General features: G+C 44.8%; 1 protein-coding gene across 9 annotated transcripts in view; it reads right to left on the bottom strand.

Annotated features, from left to right (window-relative positions):
• Positions 1–17,904, bottom strand: part of ARHGAP22 (Rho GTPase activating protein 22) — a 256,899-nt gene that overhangs the window by 161,168 nt on the left and 77,827 nt on the right. The window contains exon 1 of one of the 9 annotated variants that reach the window (XM_039482025.1): positions 13,154–13,409. The exons of the other annotated variants lie outside the window; for them this stretch is intronic. Coding sequence (XP_039337959.1) covers positions 13,154–13,205 — 52 coding nt within the window. The 5' untranslated portion in view covers positions 13,206–13,409. Of the gene's footprint in view, positions 1–13,153; positions 13,410–17,904 lie in introns of those variants that run through there. 9 annotated transcript variants of the gene reach the window in all.

The raw sequence follows: 17,904 nt of genomic DNA, 5'->3' as shown, positions 1-17,904 counted from the left end.
AACCCTCTTGGTTAAAATGCTGTTTGAGTTGTTTCTTGCCCTGCAATAAACTCCTATTTTTCTGACTACAAAGGAACGGCAGAGAGGTGAAATCACACATCCTGAGACCACCTGAGTTATGAAGTTTGACTTTCTGGCTGTTGAGTAGTTACAGTGTCTGTTTCACTACCTGGGCTGAGTGAGGGGCAAAAATTAAACAGACCGCAGAGGTGGTGAAAAGTCCACTGGATTTGTAGTAGCCTTTCAGACTGAATCATCTAAAATACCTTTGATTACTAGGGAGAGGACTAAACTAAAACCTAAACATTCCTAAACTCTCATGTGCCGTGATGGCTATTAAAAAAACTTGCTGACGCACTGAAGCCACTGCCTGTCATATTGACTAGTACTGTCTCCTTGTTTCCTTGTACTCCCATATCCGTCTCTCTGTCCAGCTGCTGTCTCTTGTTTTATATTTGGATTGTCAGCTCTTGGCAGCAGAGACTCTGTGTTTGGACAGCACCTAGCACAGTGGGGTACTGGTCCATGCCTGTGGCTCCTACAAATTACCGTGAACACCAAAAAATAAACCGCAACTGCGAATTTAGGGAAGATTAGGATTTGCATCTGGTCCAAATTTCTTGGTTAACTGAATTCTCAATAACAAGCCAAACCAACACCCCAAATCTCATCTTACCCAAACTGTGGAAAACATCTGACTCAAACTCATCTCTCTTCATAACATTTCTATTCATTATTTTATGGTTCTTAGATACCACGGTGATTGCACCTTACAACTACCTAAGACAGAGGCACAGATACTGTAGATAGTTTTTAAAACACGTGACTTTTCTTGCCGGCTTAACCTTTATGCTTTGTGAGACAAAATTACAGTCAGACAATGGTGTAAGACAGTTTATTATCCCAGCAATAAATAAAATGTTCAACAAGCAGTTTAAACAAAAAGGAATTAGTCCTGCCACTGAACTCAGTCAACATAACTGATCTGAAAAGCCCTTTTGCTTATGGCAGCTGTTAACAGCAATGTGATCACCTACAGCAGATGCAAGCAATCCAACGTTAACGTCTGAACCAAGGATAAAATATTAATTACAGTGAAACCAGTTGATAACAACAATACAGCTGTTGTCGACATATGCCACAGAGGAGCGTTAATCCCTCCAAGTCAGAGAACGTGTCCCAGCACAGGTTCTAAGAAGAGAGCCACTGAATCAGAGACTATAGGGGTGGAACTCACCTCATAAATCTTGTGCAATCCCGTCACCCCGCAATGGATAAATACAGGATCCTTCCTTGCAATGCTTCTCCAGTCCTGTTGTAAGTGTGCCAAGCAATGGAGCTTCCAAAGGACTTCTCCAGTCTAAAAAAATCTCACCACCAGGAATTTCTTTACGATATTCAGCCAACATAGTTCTTTATCAATTACCTCCCATTAGGACTGATTCTAGTCCATCATATCACCCTAGAGCAACTCCTTTTGCTCCATAGCTTTCACACTCTTCACACAGCTATATAGAGTTAGTCTCCCCCACTTTAATTATCACTGTGGCAAGATAAATGTGCCAGGGGTGTAATTTAGTTTGGTTGAGATTTGGTTGAGGAATATTTAGTTCTTTAAATCCATCTTGGTCACCAAATCTGTATTTATTTACGATAGGGCTCACCAGGGCTAGGAGTCTTCCAGACAGAAAAGGTGGCACAATCTTGGCCTTAACCTTGAGGCATAACCCCTGCCTTGTGGCTAAGGCATTAGTTGGAGACCTGGGTTCATTCCTGGCTCTGCCACAGACTACCTGGGTCACATTAACCAAGTCACTTAGGGTTTGCCTATACCTGAAAGTTAATCCAGCATAAAGCAGGGTATGAATTTAACATGGATTAACTATTGCTGATTAACTCCATGTGTGGATGCTCTTATTCCAGAGTCAGAGTGCTTTATTTCAAATTAACTTAAAGCAGAAAAAGACACTCTTACTCTGGAATGAGGCTGTCCGTATGTGACAGAGATGGCATTTCCTGCAAATCCTTGGGAGATATTGAATTACATTTAAGTATCTTTGGGATCTATTGTTTTAAATGAATGATTTATATATGACTGTGTCCTACTCCAGGAGGGAGGGCTATCACCGCTCCTTCAGGAACTGAAAGCAGCGTGCGTGCGTGTATGTGTGTTGGTGGTGGTGGTGGTGGTGGGGGGTAACTGAGGCAAATCAGCCAGGTTGTAACCCACCAGACAGGTATCACACCACCTGGAGAGGCTCGCATATACTAGGTTACACAGAGACCAGCAGACAAAGAAAGGATTTCGGGATAAAGTTTAAACTGACTCAGGCTCCGCTTTCTGATCCAGCACACAGACAGGACCTTCTGTCCAGGAGCCTTAGGGAAGGGTTGGAAGGACTGACCTGAGGTTGGAAAGGGGTGATTACCAGTGAGCTTACTAGCATGCTTGTAGGTTCTTTTATTGTTTTTAATATGTTTTCTCTGTCCTGCTTTCACCTTAAGAATAAACATGCTTGCTTAGAAAGAGCTGTGGGGTAACTTATAAGTACTGACAATTAACCTGGCCATAGCTTCTGGAGAAAGCAAAGCACAGGCACTGGCTTTGTAGGCAGCCTGGCTTGTGGGGGAATTCACAGTATAGGCAGGGAACTGTGCAGCCTGGACAAAACTCAAGTCAGGAGGGAGAGGGATGTGGTCTCTACCCGAGAGAAGTGATGGCTGAGGAGCCATCAGCCTACAGTGGGTGTCCTTGGTAGACCACAGAGGGGGAATACAGGGGCAGTTGCCCTTCACTGTGACACCATATATGGAGTTAATCAGGAACAGCTAGTCCAGATTTACTCCCTTTGTAGACAAGCCTTGAGTTTTTCCTGAGTGTTGCATACTCCCAGTATAAAATGGGGACAATAGCACCTCCTTTCTCTCATCCTTTGTCTGTCTTGTCTACTCAGACAGTAAAATCTTCAGGGCAGGTCTGTTTCTTACTATGTGTCCATGCAGTGCCTGGCACAGTGGGGCTCTGATTTCAGCTGGGGCCTCTAGGAAGCTACTGTAATATAAATAATAAGCAATAATGTAATCAACACAGCACAAGATACAGCTATCCAGACAGTCCCTGCCCTGGGCAGTTATTCAGTCCTTCTCAGCAAGTCCAGTCAAGCCAATTACATTTAAAGGCACACCAGACACATTTGGCCATAACAAACCTTCACCCCACACTCACCATGACTCTTATGAGTTTTGCCCATCCCTGTAGGCATATGCTTGGATTGAAAGAGATATCTTATGAAAGGGGTCTTCTGGATGAATGGGGCTGTGAAGGGACTAATATTGCAATATAGCTTAGCTTCTGAGAGTCCTTCCTTCCATTGCTGTGTCAAGCCCTTATCGGACTGAGTTTATCCATTTGAAATGTAAACTCCAAACAGTGTGACCCTGACTGTCCCCAAAATACAAAAAGGGAGTTATCTAGGCTAGGTTGATGCTAGAGTGCAAACTAAAGCAGGAATTAGGTGTGGGGTGGGGGATTAATTTCTAACAAGACTTCTTTCATGTAGCACAACTTTTTATATCTGTGACTTAGAGACAAATTAATGGTAGGCAGAGATGCATCAACTCTGGACCTTCAAATCCCATAATATTAAAGTGTGTTTAAATCTGAAAATTATATAGAGTTTTTTAGACAATAACAAAGATTAAAATGAGTACCCTTGCAACTACATGGTCACTAGGAGCAGTGCACTCAAGTGAACACAGCAGTGCAAGAGGACTCTAGAGACCTGGGCTCTACATTTCCCCTCTCTATGCCTCAGTTTCCCATCTGTAAAATGGGGATAATGATACTGACCGCCCTTGTAAAGCACTCGGCGATCTACTGATGAAAAGGGACACATAAGAGCTAGGTATTATTATATTTAGAGTAACAGTGTCATTTTACATCTTCTGGCTCCCTCGATTCCCTAGCACCTCATTTAGCTATGGGAGCAAGGGGTTTGCAGGACTAGCAGGGGGGGTTGCCATATACAGACCTGTAATGTGATTTCATTTGATGTGAACAGGTCTACAGAATAATCCTATTTTCAAAGGGGAGAAAAGATCTTTTGTTTCAGAAAGTCTTTGCATGGCACATTTAAACTGATTGATGCATTTATATTAGTGTGCACCCGGGTGTGGGTTCTGACTGTAGAGAATACAAGGTTTGGCTTATGCCAGGATGCCTTTAAAATCAGGACACAATTTAGGAGATTTGGGTAATTAGACACTATATCAAAACTACAGAAAATGATAGAAAGAGATGAGAGAACAGAAACTTCACTCTTTTTTTAATTTTTTTTTATCAGAAATAATACATTCAGAAAGAGCATGACGACAGCACAGATACACCTCCCATCTTACCTCCATTTAGGTAACTTTCCTGCAGCAAAGAAAATATATGGTAATAGAATAAATAAGAAATGCCACTGCAGGTGCCTCCAAGAGCATACATGAGCCACTCTCTAGGGAGAGCCTGAAATCATATCAGATACTAAGTAAAGTCCATGAGTTGTAACCACTTAAACAAGCCAGAGGTCATGGATTTGGTGGAATTTATAAAGTCTTCAGGTGTTAAGTTCAGTTGTACCCATGCAGCATACCCAGAGATGCACATTTTGGGTGCAATCCTACAAGATGACCAGTGACCTTCACTACCACCGATATCAGTGATAGTTGATAGTACTCAGCACTCAACTCTCTCAAAAATGTGTTTTATTTTCTGTGAAAAAAAATCCAAACTCCTAAAAAGAAAAAAAGAAAATTTTTTGCAGGTGGTTTCTCTCAGAAAAACAAAAATGAGTTTTCTGTTTTCAACAACCAAAAACTGAAAAAAAAAAAGATGTTTTTAATCAGAAATCCATTTTTCATTCCAAAAAAAAAAAAAAAAAAAGTGTCAAAGAAAAATCTCTGACCAGCTTTCCTCAGCAAGCACCCATACCCAATCTTAGAATGCACACAGAGACTGAGCAAAAGCCTGAACACATGAGCAACCATGCACTGCCTTTTTTTGAAATGATATTGGTTAATTTCCTTCCTCTTTGGTGCATAAGGGATAGAGCCCATGAAGGTTAATGGTACTTCTGTATCCTATTGATACAGGAACAGCTTCACTTGCCTCAGGACAAAAGGACAGCGTTTGCTTTTGTGGTAACAAACTAAATCACAGATAGGATTTCCAGACTACAGTTAAAACTGCACCAACTGTAGTCTGGAGTCATTATTAATCAGAGCTGCTCAAGTGTTTCCAAATTTTTAGTTACATTTTTTATTTCAATTAAAAAAGGGGGTGGAAATGAATTTTTCACAAAAAAATCCTGGAATTTCATCCCTTTTTGACCAGTTCTATTATTAACTACAAGGAAAAAAATAATCAAAGGGTGCAGGGCTAGCCACCAAGCCACGTTAAGGACTGTGCAGTCTCATCTCGGCTGCTTTAGAATGATCCTCTTTCTAATCAATGGCCTTCCCAATTCAGGCTCAATCTAGGAATAAATTCCATGCCCTATATTATACAGGAGGTCAAACTAGGGACCATTTGGTTCTATGCTTGTACAGCACCTGGTCCATGACTGAAACCCCTAGATATGATGGCAATACAAATAATAAATAATAATAATAGATGATCATAGTATCCCTTCTAGCCTTAAAATCTACAGCCAAATTGTGGTAACTGTTATTATGACGAGGATGAGGAACTGGGCCGACATCCACCAGCTCATTTGGCCCCCGGCCACTGAACCCAGGATCTCTGATGGTAATAATCTGCTCACGGCTGACCCGGAGCCTAGAGATGAATGGCTCCGAACCCCATTGCCAATTCAGCTCTTTGGCTAAGCACCTGCCTGGCAGGAAGGAGGTGCTTCCTAGCTATGATACAGCTTTTACTTCTCAGTGAGAGCGTCTTAACAGGAAATGATTAATTGTGTAGTAGTTTGATCTGAAGCAGCTGAATGAGAAGATAATGGCTGCCTCAGAACTTGTACAGGTAAAACAAACACATTGGTCTGTTCCCATAAGCCATCCAGAGCCCCACGGCTGCCATTGTATATTGATTAGCTGCTGAGATGAAGGTAATCACTTTACATACCAGCACAAATGCCTGCTTTAGGAAAGGTACCTGGCTGTACAAAAGTGCTTCGGTCCTATTAAACATCAAAGGAAAACCTAACACCTCCTATGAAAGAAGTGAGATTGCAGCGTGATAGAGACGCATACCTACCCACACAGCCCACTGGCTGACTGCCTGAACCCAAATGGCTAGAAGTGTGCTATCATTCACCCTACGGCTCTGCACAACCTCTCCATAGGGGAGCCAAAGAGTGAAATCACCATCAGTAACCATGCCACAGCCCTGTTTGCCAGACATATTTTTTGGGGGTAAGACTTTTTTTTAAATAAGAACTATGCAAACTGGAAAAAAAATCTGGAAAATAACGGGAAAAAAGTGAAAAGAAAAGAGAGTGAGCAAGACAGAGACCTCTCCCAGTTTGTGATTCTTAGGAACACTCCATTCTTTAACTCACAGAGGTAGTATTATGAGATCCAAGTCAATGTTTGCAAAGTGCTTTGAGATCCTTGGCTAGGCTAGGTTAAATGAAGCTTAAAATATTTATTATCAATAAATGTATTTGCTAAATACCATCTTCCCTGGTTTTCTTGTCTGCTCTGTCACAACAGAAGCTCCCCTATTCTTTGGATGGGCCAATCAATTCTTTTAATGGCTTTCCCCGCTCAACTCTCCACATCAGATCACAGCTGGAACCCCAACTAGCAGTAATATTTCAAATAAAACCCCTCACTGTTAATAAAATCTCTCACTGTGCTCACTGGACTTCGGACCTTCTTAAGCACAGCATCCAACCACAAAACACTCAAGGGCAATCAGCAGCCACTCTGACGCCAGATAAAATCTAACAGGCAAACGGCAGCTGGCTGCGAATTTGGAAGGTCTGGGCTTATGTTTGCCTGAGCTTGGAATTCATAGTAACCAGTTCATTGGGGTTTGATTTTTATGGCACTGAATGCACAATAGATCTCTTAGCAGAGTTAACTCAAACAGAGCAAATTGATGGCCAAGTTAATGGTGGCAAAGGGAATATTTGTTAATCTTCACAGTTATATTACCCCACTGGAAAGTCACTTACAGGAAAAATATCTGCAAACGAGTAACAGGAGTGTTTTTGTACAGCTGTTCTAAGGGAACAACAACTGATGTCAAAAAAAAATCAAGGAAAAAAAGGAAGAAATATAATTAAATTAAAATGAATAAGCCTGGCTCAGGGGACTTGGCCAGGGGTATGGTCACTTTCACCTACAAGCTGCATGTCAGAAGCTGGCACAGACTATCAGGGACTGCGAGCGGCTGGAGGGTGGCCTCTCTCTACAGTTTCATTCCAATTCCTAGCGGTCACTGTCCCTCATCTCCCAAAAGTCTCATCACCTTTACTGACAATCACGGCCAAGATGCCTAAGGCTACGTCTACACTACCCGCCGTATCGGCGGGTAGCGATCGATCGATATATCGCGTCTCATCTAGACGCGATATATCGATCCCCGAACGTGCTTCTATCGATTCCGTAACTCCACCGCCCCGAACGGCGGTGGCGGCGTCGACATGGAGAGCCCCGGACATCGATCCCGCGCCGTGAGGACGGGTAAGTTATCGATATAAGATACTTCGACTTCAGCTACGTTATTCACGTAGCTGAAGTTGCGTATCTTATATCGATTTTTCCCCTTAGTGTAGACCAGCCCTAAGCACTGGACTGATGACTCCTCCATGTCAAGCATACGGTCTCAGGGAGCATACTGCATAGATGCAGTGCCACTGCCAGTGAATCTAGCACCTTTCACCAGCATGGCAAACCCAATCATGTAACCATTGCTGAAAATGCTGTTGCCCTTTCTTTGTCACTTATTTTTACCTCTTAACCGTTCTGATGAAGATGTTGCTACTCAAGCATTACCATTTCAGACTAAGTGGACTTCTTGGTTACTTAGGCCTCTCTCCTGCTGATGGGCAAGACAAGCACACCACCACATCTGTTTGCATGGGCTCAAAATTCTTTCTGCACTAATCTCTCCTAAAGCCAATAACGTGGGGCCTTATGTTATGGCCCGGGATGTAGGCGGTCTGGCCTAGAGGTCAGAGCAAGAGTCAGGTCTAGGGGGCAGAGCAGGTGTCCAGGTTGGGGAACGAAGCCAAGGGTCAGCACCAGAGTCAACTGCTGATCATCGGAGCCAGGAATCAAGCCAAAGTATGAGGGAATGAAAGTACGAGGAATGAAAGCTGAGGGTCAAAGCCGAGTTCAGGTACAAAATGCCAGAGCCAAGGCTCAAATTAGAGCCAGAACTGGTAACTGATGGAAGCAAGGTGTAAGAGCAGGAACTGGAGCAGAGGCAAGGATCAGGAATCGTGCAGGAGTATGGTGGGAGCAGAAGCGAAAGCATGGGTGAGTCAGGAATCAGGAACAGGGGTGCAGGAAGCAGGCACAAGCAGGGACAAGTGCAGCCATAACAGAAAACCACCTTGCTGCTCAGACAGTTCCTGTGCCTCCTTTTGGATTAAATAGCCTGTTAGGACCAATCAGTGAAGCCAGGCGATCCTTCAATCAGCACTCCTGTGGGTGGGGCCTTGGCTGAGGCTCTAGTCCTATGAGCTTCTTCGCCCAGCAAGTTTAGGCAGACGTGGGGTGGAGGCCAGGATGTGGTGCCTGTCTGGACACTCACTGGCCTGGCTTCATGACCTGGCACATCACACCCTAGATGATCACTCATAGACAGGGAGATCTGTGATTTGGTCTCCCTCCAGATCATAATCCACTCGCCTGCCAGCGGCTCTGAGGTGCCAGGGACAAACTGAGCTGTTCTTTTTACCAAGGCTGAAGCTGGCAGGATCAGTGCAACAGCCCAAGGTGTGCAACCGTCAATGCCTTGGTGTCGTGAGGTGGACTGGCCCTCCCCAGACACTCATGGGCAGAGTCCTGCCCCCTGGCTCAGCTCCCAGAGGCCAAGGGCAGGGCCGGAAGTATAAAGGCGGGACCTGGAGGCTCAGTGGGGGCCCAGCCACTGGAGGGGACAGACGCTTCCCCTGAGCTCTCGCGCTGGGAGATGGCAGCAGGCCCACAGAGTGCAGACGACTGGCCCGGACTTACCTGACCCCAGGGGAAGCAGACAACTGGCCTAGACCACCAGAACCCCAGGATGACCTGACCCCGCAGGAGACAGACGGCCAGCCCAGATCGCCGGCTGGCCCAACCCCAGCAGAGCTTCTGCTGGCAAGTAAGGCCCACGCAGAGCACCTTACCTCACCGGACCAACAGGTACCCGTGGAGTGGGGGTATGGACGTGGCCCTGGGGTAGAAGACCCCTGTTAGGCTGCAGTGCTTGCAGAGGGTTTGTCAGCATGTTGCGGCTTGGATCCGCACTGACGTGGTGGCAGACTCCTCCGCCACCCTTCGGGCCTTGGGCCAGGACGCAGTGGAGTGGGAGGGCCTGCGTCTCCCCTGCCACCCAAGAGGTGGGTGGCAGTCTCCCCCTCCCTCAGATTAGCTGAAGGAAAGCCTGAGGTAACTGACTTTGGGTACAGGCCCAAACTGAGAGACTTTGTTTCCCGCCCAGCTCTGAACCTTGGGCTTATTAATTGCAAGCAGCCCCACCTGAGTGCAGGTTGGAACTGAGTAACTTTGCTTACTGCCCCGCTCTGAGCCACAGCCTGGGCTTGTTAACCGCCTGCAGCCCCACCTGAGTGCTGGCTCAAGCCAAAGGACTGCAGCTTGCCTTGAGTTAGGGGCTAGACTACGGGCTCTAGTTTGCCACTGCGTCAAGAAGCTGGGCGAAGGACTCCCGGCTGCCCTGGAAGGGGGAAAGACAACGGAGGTGGGGCAGAGCCGGAGGGCCGTGCCCTGAAGAGGACGCTGCAGTCCAGGAGCAATCCGGGCCCCCACAGACAGAGGAAACAGCAGAGCAAACAACAGGGGAAACACCACCTGCAAAGGGTGCTCCAGAGCTGGACAGAGCTAGTTCCTGGAAAAAACAGGAGGAGGCATTGCAATGGTGAGTCCAACCTGTTACACTTGGTCACAAGCTATGCCATCCCTCCTGCATCCACCACCAGGATTGCCAGAGCTCACCAACAAACAGTGCCAGTTAAAGCGCATGGGCAAAAGGCCAGAGCAAAAGCAGCCATGCTCTGAAACAACCCACCAACAGCACGAAGTCTGCCGACAGCCCTACGCTGCCCCAGCAACAGACCCAAAGAGAACCTCCACGGAAGCTGGTTTGGGAACAGCCTGGGGAACAGAACCACACACAAAGGCAATCTGACTTCAGTGGCACCACATTTAGCTGAGATCCCAAATCCAGGCTCCAGTTCTGCAGCTGAGACCCATCTCTAATATAGATTGAGGTGGAAAATACTCAGCCTCTCTAGCTGCCCAGATCAGGTTGATACATTACAAAGCTTGCACTGGTCTCCAGTTTTATAAAAGCGTGTTTGTTCACAACCAATATTAGGGAAGAAATTTGATTGGGACTTTTTCTTTCCAAACAGCCTGAAAGAGAGAGTTGTTACAGTGGGAAACATTTATGCCATACTAAAAGTGGCATCACATATACTTTCAACATAAAATAACCCGTGGCGGGCACTTTAATGGGCTAAGCTGGAAAGAAAGCCCTGCGATGTCTGTTAGCATGAGGTACTCGTATACTGTATTTTCTGGCCTCTCTGCCTGGCCAGGTGGCTCTGTAGATAAAGAACAGCCTGACTAATGCTGGACTTTCATCTCAATTGGGATAAAAGTCTGTGATGTTGCCAAGCTTTTCAGGCTTAGTTGATGATACAGATCTGACACACAAACACTTGACACTTCTGAGCCTAAATGAAGTGTGCTGACTAAAATGCTCTCTCTTTAGAAAAGGTTTCCCCTTGGGCAAGGAATGCTGTTGAGGGGGCGATGTGGATTAGTGTACTAATCTTCCTCTTTAGAAGACAGAGCCAGATTCTGATTTTACTTATACCAGTGTAAACTGGAATAATTTAGGTAAAGTCAATGGAGTGACTCTGGATTGATACCAATATAACTGGGATCAAAGAGTTTGGCCCCTGGGATCAAGCCTCATTCAATCCAAGAATGAAATTAGTAGAACCCCAGAGCCAAACCTCAGCGTTGCTTTGATCTGGGGGGTTGGTTTGGCCCAGCTGTAGCGAGGAGCGTGATACATCTCATCCTGGGTCCTCATTTGTGAGCCTCAGCAGAAGGAATAATCAGCTTTGGAGTCATGTTAACGAAGTGTCCGTTGTCTCTGAGTTAAATTAAACAAGGCACGTTTATAATCATCTTGATTTGACCCTCGCCCCTTCTGAGCTCCCATCCAAGAGAGAGCCCAGGGGGACAAATTACGCCTCATCTGGTTTGGATTAACTCCATTTCAGCATCTACCCCTTTCAAATATAGCTGATTGGATAGCTATCACCTCATTATGTGTTCTTCATTTAGATTTCTTTTTGGTATCAACTTTTATTTGTTTGAATGTAGCTCATATATCCTGACTTATGACTCACTGGAATAATAAAGTTGCATGGAGTGATGGACGTACAGAAGCTACATGTTGCATTAAGGCTACACCAAACATTTTGTATTTTTTTTTTTAAAGATCAAAATCAAACATAATCTGTTTAACACCTTACAACTAAAACTGTGACCCTGAAGGCTAGAGCTTGTCAAAGTGTGTATTTTCACTTTCCAGGAAAAGTTTCAAAGAAAATGGACATTATTTGACTGTGTCAAAGATTTCCTAGAATGTTTAGGGTTTTTATAAAAAACCTGAAAAAGGTTGGTTTTCGATTGTCGAAAGACATTTTTTATTTTATTTTTTGGTTGTCTAAAATGGAAAAAATTTGGTTTTGTGACAAACCCTTCACAAATTATTAATTTTTTTTTCAATGAACCCACCAAAAAAATTCAGTGAAATGTGTAATTTTCTTACAAAGGTTTCTGTTTTGTAAAAAAAAAAAAAAAAGCAGTTTTTATCCCCCAAAATTTTGAGATTAAAAATGTCTGACCATCTCTACTAACTGTTTAGTTGCCAAATCACATTGTTCTTTCCAATATGTGTTGTAGTTTAATTTGAATACAACTATATGACCAGTCAGGACTCCTGCTTGGAGAGAGAGAGACAGAGAATCCAAACTCCTCCAGCTTACCTGCACCCTGAAACTATTCCTAATTCCCCAAAGGTCTTGTTCTCCAGAAAGGATCTAAGTCTCACAGGAAATAAATGGGAACAGATGAGAAACACAGTGCATCAAATGTGACTCCCCCGGGGCAACCTTTGTAGTTTATTTGTCAAGTTTCAGTTACATCTGGGAAAAAGAAAAAAGATTGAACTGTATTTTCAATATAATTCACACTCACAGTGATTTACCATTGTGGCTGTTTATTAACCATTTTAGAAGTGATCACGTCTTTCAAAGGATTTAATGTTCTCAGAAAATAGGGGGAAATGACCCAATTCTCCATTCCACTTTATGCTGCTAAAACCCAAGTCATATCCAACTTATGCTAGGCTAAGCAGGATTGGACTAGTAATAAATTAGGGTGGCAAGACCCAGTTTCGACCCATTCATGATTTTACTGAACACAGATTGCATGCAGCACTCAGAGTCCGTGAAATGTACATATCGTGCATTGATCACCGATGGACTGAAATCAAAGTGAAATAAATTGAGAGCAGCTGCTGCCCCCTATCCCCACCGTCCCTTCATCCAGCATCTCCTAATATAACTGCTTGCTTTTGGCTGGCATGTAGCAAGGGGCTGCCCTTGCAGCACTGCCGCTGAATAGCATTACTCACATAGCTCAGCACTGTGGTAAAAGGGGAGAACAAAAAGAATGACTCTCATTCTGACCGAATCGGACATCAGGACATTAAAACTGAACTTCAGAGATAGGAGCCTTTTCAATGCCAATGTGGCTTAACGGGGCCACAAGGTAGTGCCATTCCAGAAGCAATTATATTCTGCAAAATAACAACCCATGCGAGAGGCAAAGGTGGGGGATGAGGAGGAAGACTTTTCTCTGAAGCCTACAGGGAGGTTTCGAAAGGCAAAGTTACCTTTGGGCTCCCGAGAGCGGCTTTTCCAGTCTTTGCAGCAGCACAGCCCCATCTCAGGTGCTGCGTCTCTCCAAGCCTCACAGCCAACTGGTCATCATTATTCCCACGAGACTACTCCCCATCACGTAGGTACCCCCAGCAGCATCCTAGGCAGCAGGTACCACAGGAGGATGCAAAGGGCCAGAGCTACATCGCTGGCCCCAAATCGAGTCCTCCCGGGCTGTCGGCCAATGCTCAGACATGCTGTTCTCTCTGATCCCCCGGCACGTTTGTAACACTGCTGGCTGGACAGTTTTTCCTGCTTGTTTCCCAACTCGCACCAACCCTCTAAGATGTGCAGCCCAAGCTCATTCCCTGCCAAGTCCTGCAAACATCCCAAACACAAACAGACCCTGCTAATCAATTTGAGAACTAGCAGATTTGCCTCGGGTCTCCCCTCCTTTATCTCCTATATTTCTGGCTGGCCCTGGTGCATTTCACTGGCTCCTTTGCCTATTAAACGTCCACCGCTTATTAATTATATGTGCCCCTCTCTGAAGGAGTGAAAGGCCACGAGAGGGGGCTTTATGTGAGCAGCAGATGCCTGTTCTCTGATAGCCGGAGGGCAGCAGACAGATTCTGAATGTAAATCCTAAGTGTGCAGAAAAAGACACCAGAAAGGCCATTTAACCTCATGCAAAACGATGTCAGCAGAAGAGACGTCTCATTCCCCTGCCTTTCCCCATATTAAAGCCTTAACAGTATATTTCTGAGACTCTCTGTAGATATTGGGAAGCACCGAGGCCTGTGGAGACCTTGCTTTCTCTTAAAGGTCAGTGCCATTGTAGCAATATTCCATGGGGTTACTTAAACACCCACTTTTAATTGCATTAACCCAGCAAAGCACCAGCCACACAGACGAGGCTGTCACATTCTGACGTGTGTTTCAGGTCAAAGGGAAAAGGTTATTAATCACGCTGAGGTTTACTGACTCTGATCATTGCAGGTTTGTTTTCTAGGCTGTTCAGTTCTCAGTTTTAAAACAGGCAATGTCCCTGTTTCTTGAAGACCTGCTGCCTCATAGGATTGAATCCCTGCTGTACATTTGACAGTGCAATAACCCAGCTTTGTTTTGCTTCGTGCCTCTGATACACCTGGGCCCCTGTAAAGAGTTAGGGTTGCAGAGCTCAATAATAAGGGACAGCAGAGGGAGAGAAATTAGGAGGCACAAGCAAAAGATTGGACAAGAAAGAGATACAGGAGAGCAGTTCCAGGGGGCAGGAGGCCAAGCTGCAGAACTGAAGGGCCTTTCAACAACAGCAATGAAGACATGTAGGGGATCAAAGTGACACAGAGAGACTGGCTGGGCAAGATTATGGAGGATTTTAAAAACAAGGAACCCCATCTTGAAAAACAATTAAATCTATTCAGGATGGGCCTGATCCTGAGAGGCATACAGGACCTGTATCTCCTATTGATTTCAATAAGAGTCTCAGGTGCCTAGCAGGTCTCTAGACTGGGTTCCCAAAGCAGAAGAGATTATCCCAAAGCAGCCAGAATGAATTACAGGGTGAAAGTTTACTTGCTCTCCAACTAGTCAAGGTTCTTCTTCTAAGTGATTCAGAGGGAAGAGGTCCCTGCTGGGCACGCTGTTGCTATTGTTAGTTAGAGCCATCCCTAAATGCCAGCATTCTGTACTGACAAAGCACCAGGTGGTAGGAGATGCAAGTCCAGCTTTTCCAAACCAACTGCTGCAAGAGAATCAGTTATTCTGTCTGTCTCCTCTTACTCGGAGAAACAACTGCAAGCCACTCTGAAATGAACTACGATGGGTAAGCAAATCCTGTTTGGAAATGACTTTTAGCCGTCAGCATCTCTGAAACCTTTCACAAGGAGAAAACAGAAGTCTGTGCAAAGAAAGCACTAACAAAGCAAGAACCAGCTCTCTTCTCTGAAGCAAGATTCATTTTCTGATCTTGCACTCCAGCCAAGGAGTGGGAGGATGCACACACAAACCACCGGTCCACAATGCCTGGGTATTAAGCTGGCAAAATTCCGAGTTCAGCACAAAACCAAACAGTCCACAGGAAAGAGGAAGCTTTCCACTTGCTGGGCTATCTATATAACACATTTTCACTAGGTTCCCCCTGACTGCCAGGTCAGAGAGGAGTGGGGAGGGGTTATGGGCAGAGCACACTGTGCACCAGCAAACTCTGTCTAGCAGATGGGCCCTTGGGAGCAATTACAAGCGGGTATAACTTAAAGCAGTTCCTAGCCTCTATCTAGCAGTTATAATAATAATAATAATTGGAGATATACCTATCTCAGAGAACTGGAAGGGACCCTGAATGGTCATTGAGTCCAGCCCCCTGCCTTCACTAGCAGGACCAAAGTACTGATTTTGCCCCAGATGCATAGGTGGCCCCCTCAAGGATTGAACTCACAACTCTGAGTTTAGTAGGCCAAGGTGCAAACCACTGAGCTATCCCTCCCCCCTCAGTCTTTATGCATTTTAAAGCTTCACATAATCTCCAAGGGAGGCTGTGGACTCCCCATCACAGGAGGTTTTTAAGAACATGTTGGACAAACACCCGTCAGGGCTAGTCTAAGTTTACTTGGTCCTGCCCAGGGACAGCTTTAGGACATGCGGGGCCCGATTCGAAAGAGCTGCCGCCTAAATGCCACCAAAAACAGTGGCAGTGATTGAGCTGCTGCCAAAGATAGCGGCGGCAGCTCAATCGCTTGCCGCTGTTTCCGGTGGCACTTCAGAGGAAGGTGCGGGCCCCTCTTCTGGACGCTGGGGGGCCCTCTTAGGCGCAGGGCCTGATTTCCGGGAATCTCCCTAAAGCCGGCCCTGGTCCTGCCTCAGCGCAGGGGGCTGGACTTGATCACTTCTCAAGGTCCCTTCCAGACTGACATTTCTATGATTCTGTGATCTCATGTTGACCAATAGAGGCCGCTGTTTAGTTAAACACGTTTTGCTTTTAAACAATCCAAATAACAGTGTCGCTTATTGAGAAATGCACATGCCTTAGAATATGTTATGAATTTTTATGTTTACCAGGTGTCACTTCTTCACATTTAAATTCTAAGAACACTAAAATGTCCCAAGGAACCTTGGGAAGCCAACAAGAAGCTTTTCTCTGTTTCTTTGTGAGCATTAAACTAAATGGTCCCAGGGGAACACAGACAAGGTTGTCATAATTGGATTTCACATACGGTGACACTGTGATGCATTTAGAATATAAACCTTTTCAAAATACAGTCTAAATAAACACAATGACAAAGGAAATGGCGGGGGGAAAGCTTCTGATGTGTTGACCATGTGGCATTTGAATGCATTTTACATTGCAGGAGTTTTAGAATGAGTATCAATTCTATGCACATAGGCAGGGATTTTCAAGCGTGCTCAGCACTGGTCTAACTCTGTTCTCACTGAAGACAATGGGAATTTTACCAATCATAGAATCATAGAAACATAGGGCTGGAAGGAACCTCAAGATACATGCTTGTCTAACCTAATCTTAAAAATCCACAATGAGGGAGATCCCACAACCTCCCTAGGTAATCAGCTCCAGAGCTGAACTATCATTATGGTTAGGAAGGGTTTTTTTTTTCTAATGGGAGCAGAGTTAAGCCAGTGCAGAGTGCTTTTGAAATCTCACCCATAATTTATATGCCCATGGCTTATGCAGACTCCCATATTCACACAAAACCAAGTCTCAAGATCCTCCAAATCACAGAAGCAAACTCCTCACTCTAAAAAGGTATTTTTGTAAATAAAGCTCTTTATTGTAAGCGATTATCGAAGTGTAGGCGTGTGTTTATCAGATATTGGTTGGCAAAACGGAGTAGGAGGAAGAGGTGGTGGTGGTGATGGTTAGGAAAATGCTCAAAGAGCAAAGGATTAGGAACATTTCACATAGTTATAGCTGCAAAGTTATTTATTCCTACCAAATAGATGGGGAGGGGAATTACATCCAGTTTAGCTGTGAAATTTCAGTAAAATATCTGTGGTTTGAGAGAGAAGAGGAGGTTAGAGGGAGGTTGAAAATAGCAAGCTACAGACAAATCATGCCTCTCCCTAATAACCTAAGTCTCTGTATACCCAATACACACTATGTACCAATAGGACCCTCTATATGCCCTGCTACTATCTACAGAACCTGAAAACCCCATATATACTAGTATATCCTACATACAACAGTGTGTGTACTCTGCATGTATTCTGTATACATTGTGTACCTCATTGACCAATTGTCATCTGATGTTTTAGAGATCACAAGTTTTGCCACCTAAGACTTTTGCTGACAAGTATATTTCTTGTCAAACCCATTTGACAACCAGATATTATCTAGCGATGTAACTATGGGGTGGGGCTCAGGGCAGTAAGAAACACCTGTAGAGAGCTGACTACTTCACTGAGAAACAAGAACATCCTTGGACAACACCTCCATAAATGCAGAAGCCAGGTCTCCAACACTCCAGAGGGAAGCCAAGGTTCTTCTGTATTGGACGAAAAGCTCATTTAACATGTCTTTGGGCCTTACACATAAACATGCAGCATCAAAGTGGATTGGCTCAGCAGCCAATAAATACAGCAGGGAGAGTGGAGTTGCCACCTAGATGTGTTCATGGATGTAAAGATGACTCTGAGAACATCATCCATCAACCTATTCACACTGAAGTTAAGAAAAAGGTGTCTAGATTCCAAGACGGATTCCAAAGCTCTCATCACAGACTCTTTCTCCCAAAGATGGACAAGAACTCTA

Source organism: Mauremys reevesii, linkage group 7 (assembly GCF_016161935.1).
Source record: "Mauremys reevesii isolate NIE-2019 linkage group 7, ASM1616193v1, whole genome shotgun sequence".
In the NCBI taxonomy this organism is placed as follows: Eukaryota; Metazoa; Chordata; order Testudines; family Geoemydidae; genus Mauremys; species Mauremys reevesii.
The sequence above is the reverse complement of the archived record's forward strand: the minus strand, read 5'-3'. Positions and strand labels throughout refer to the sequence as shown.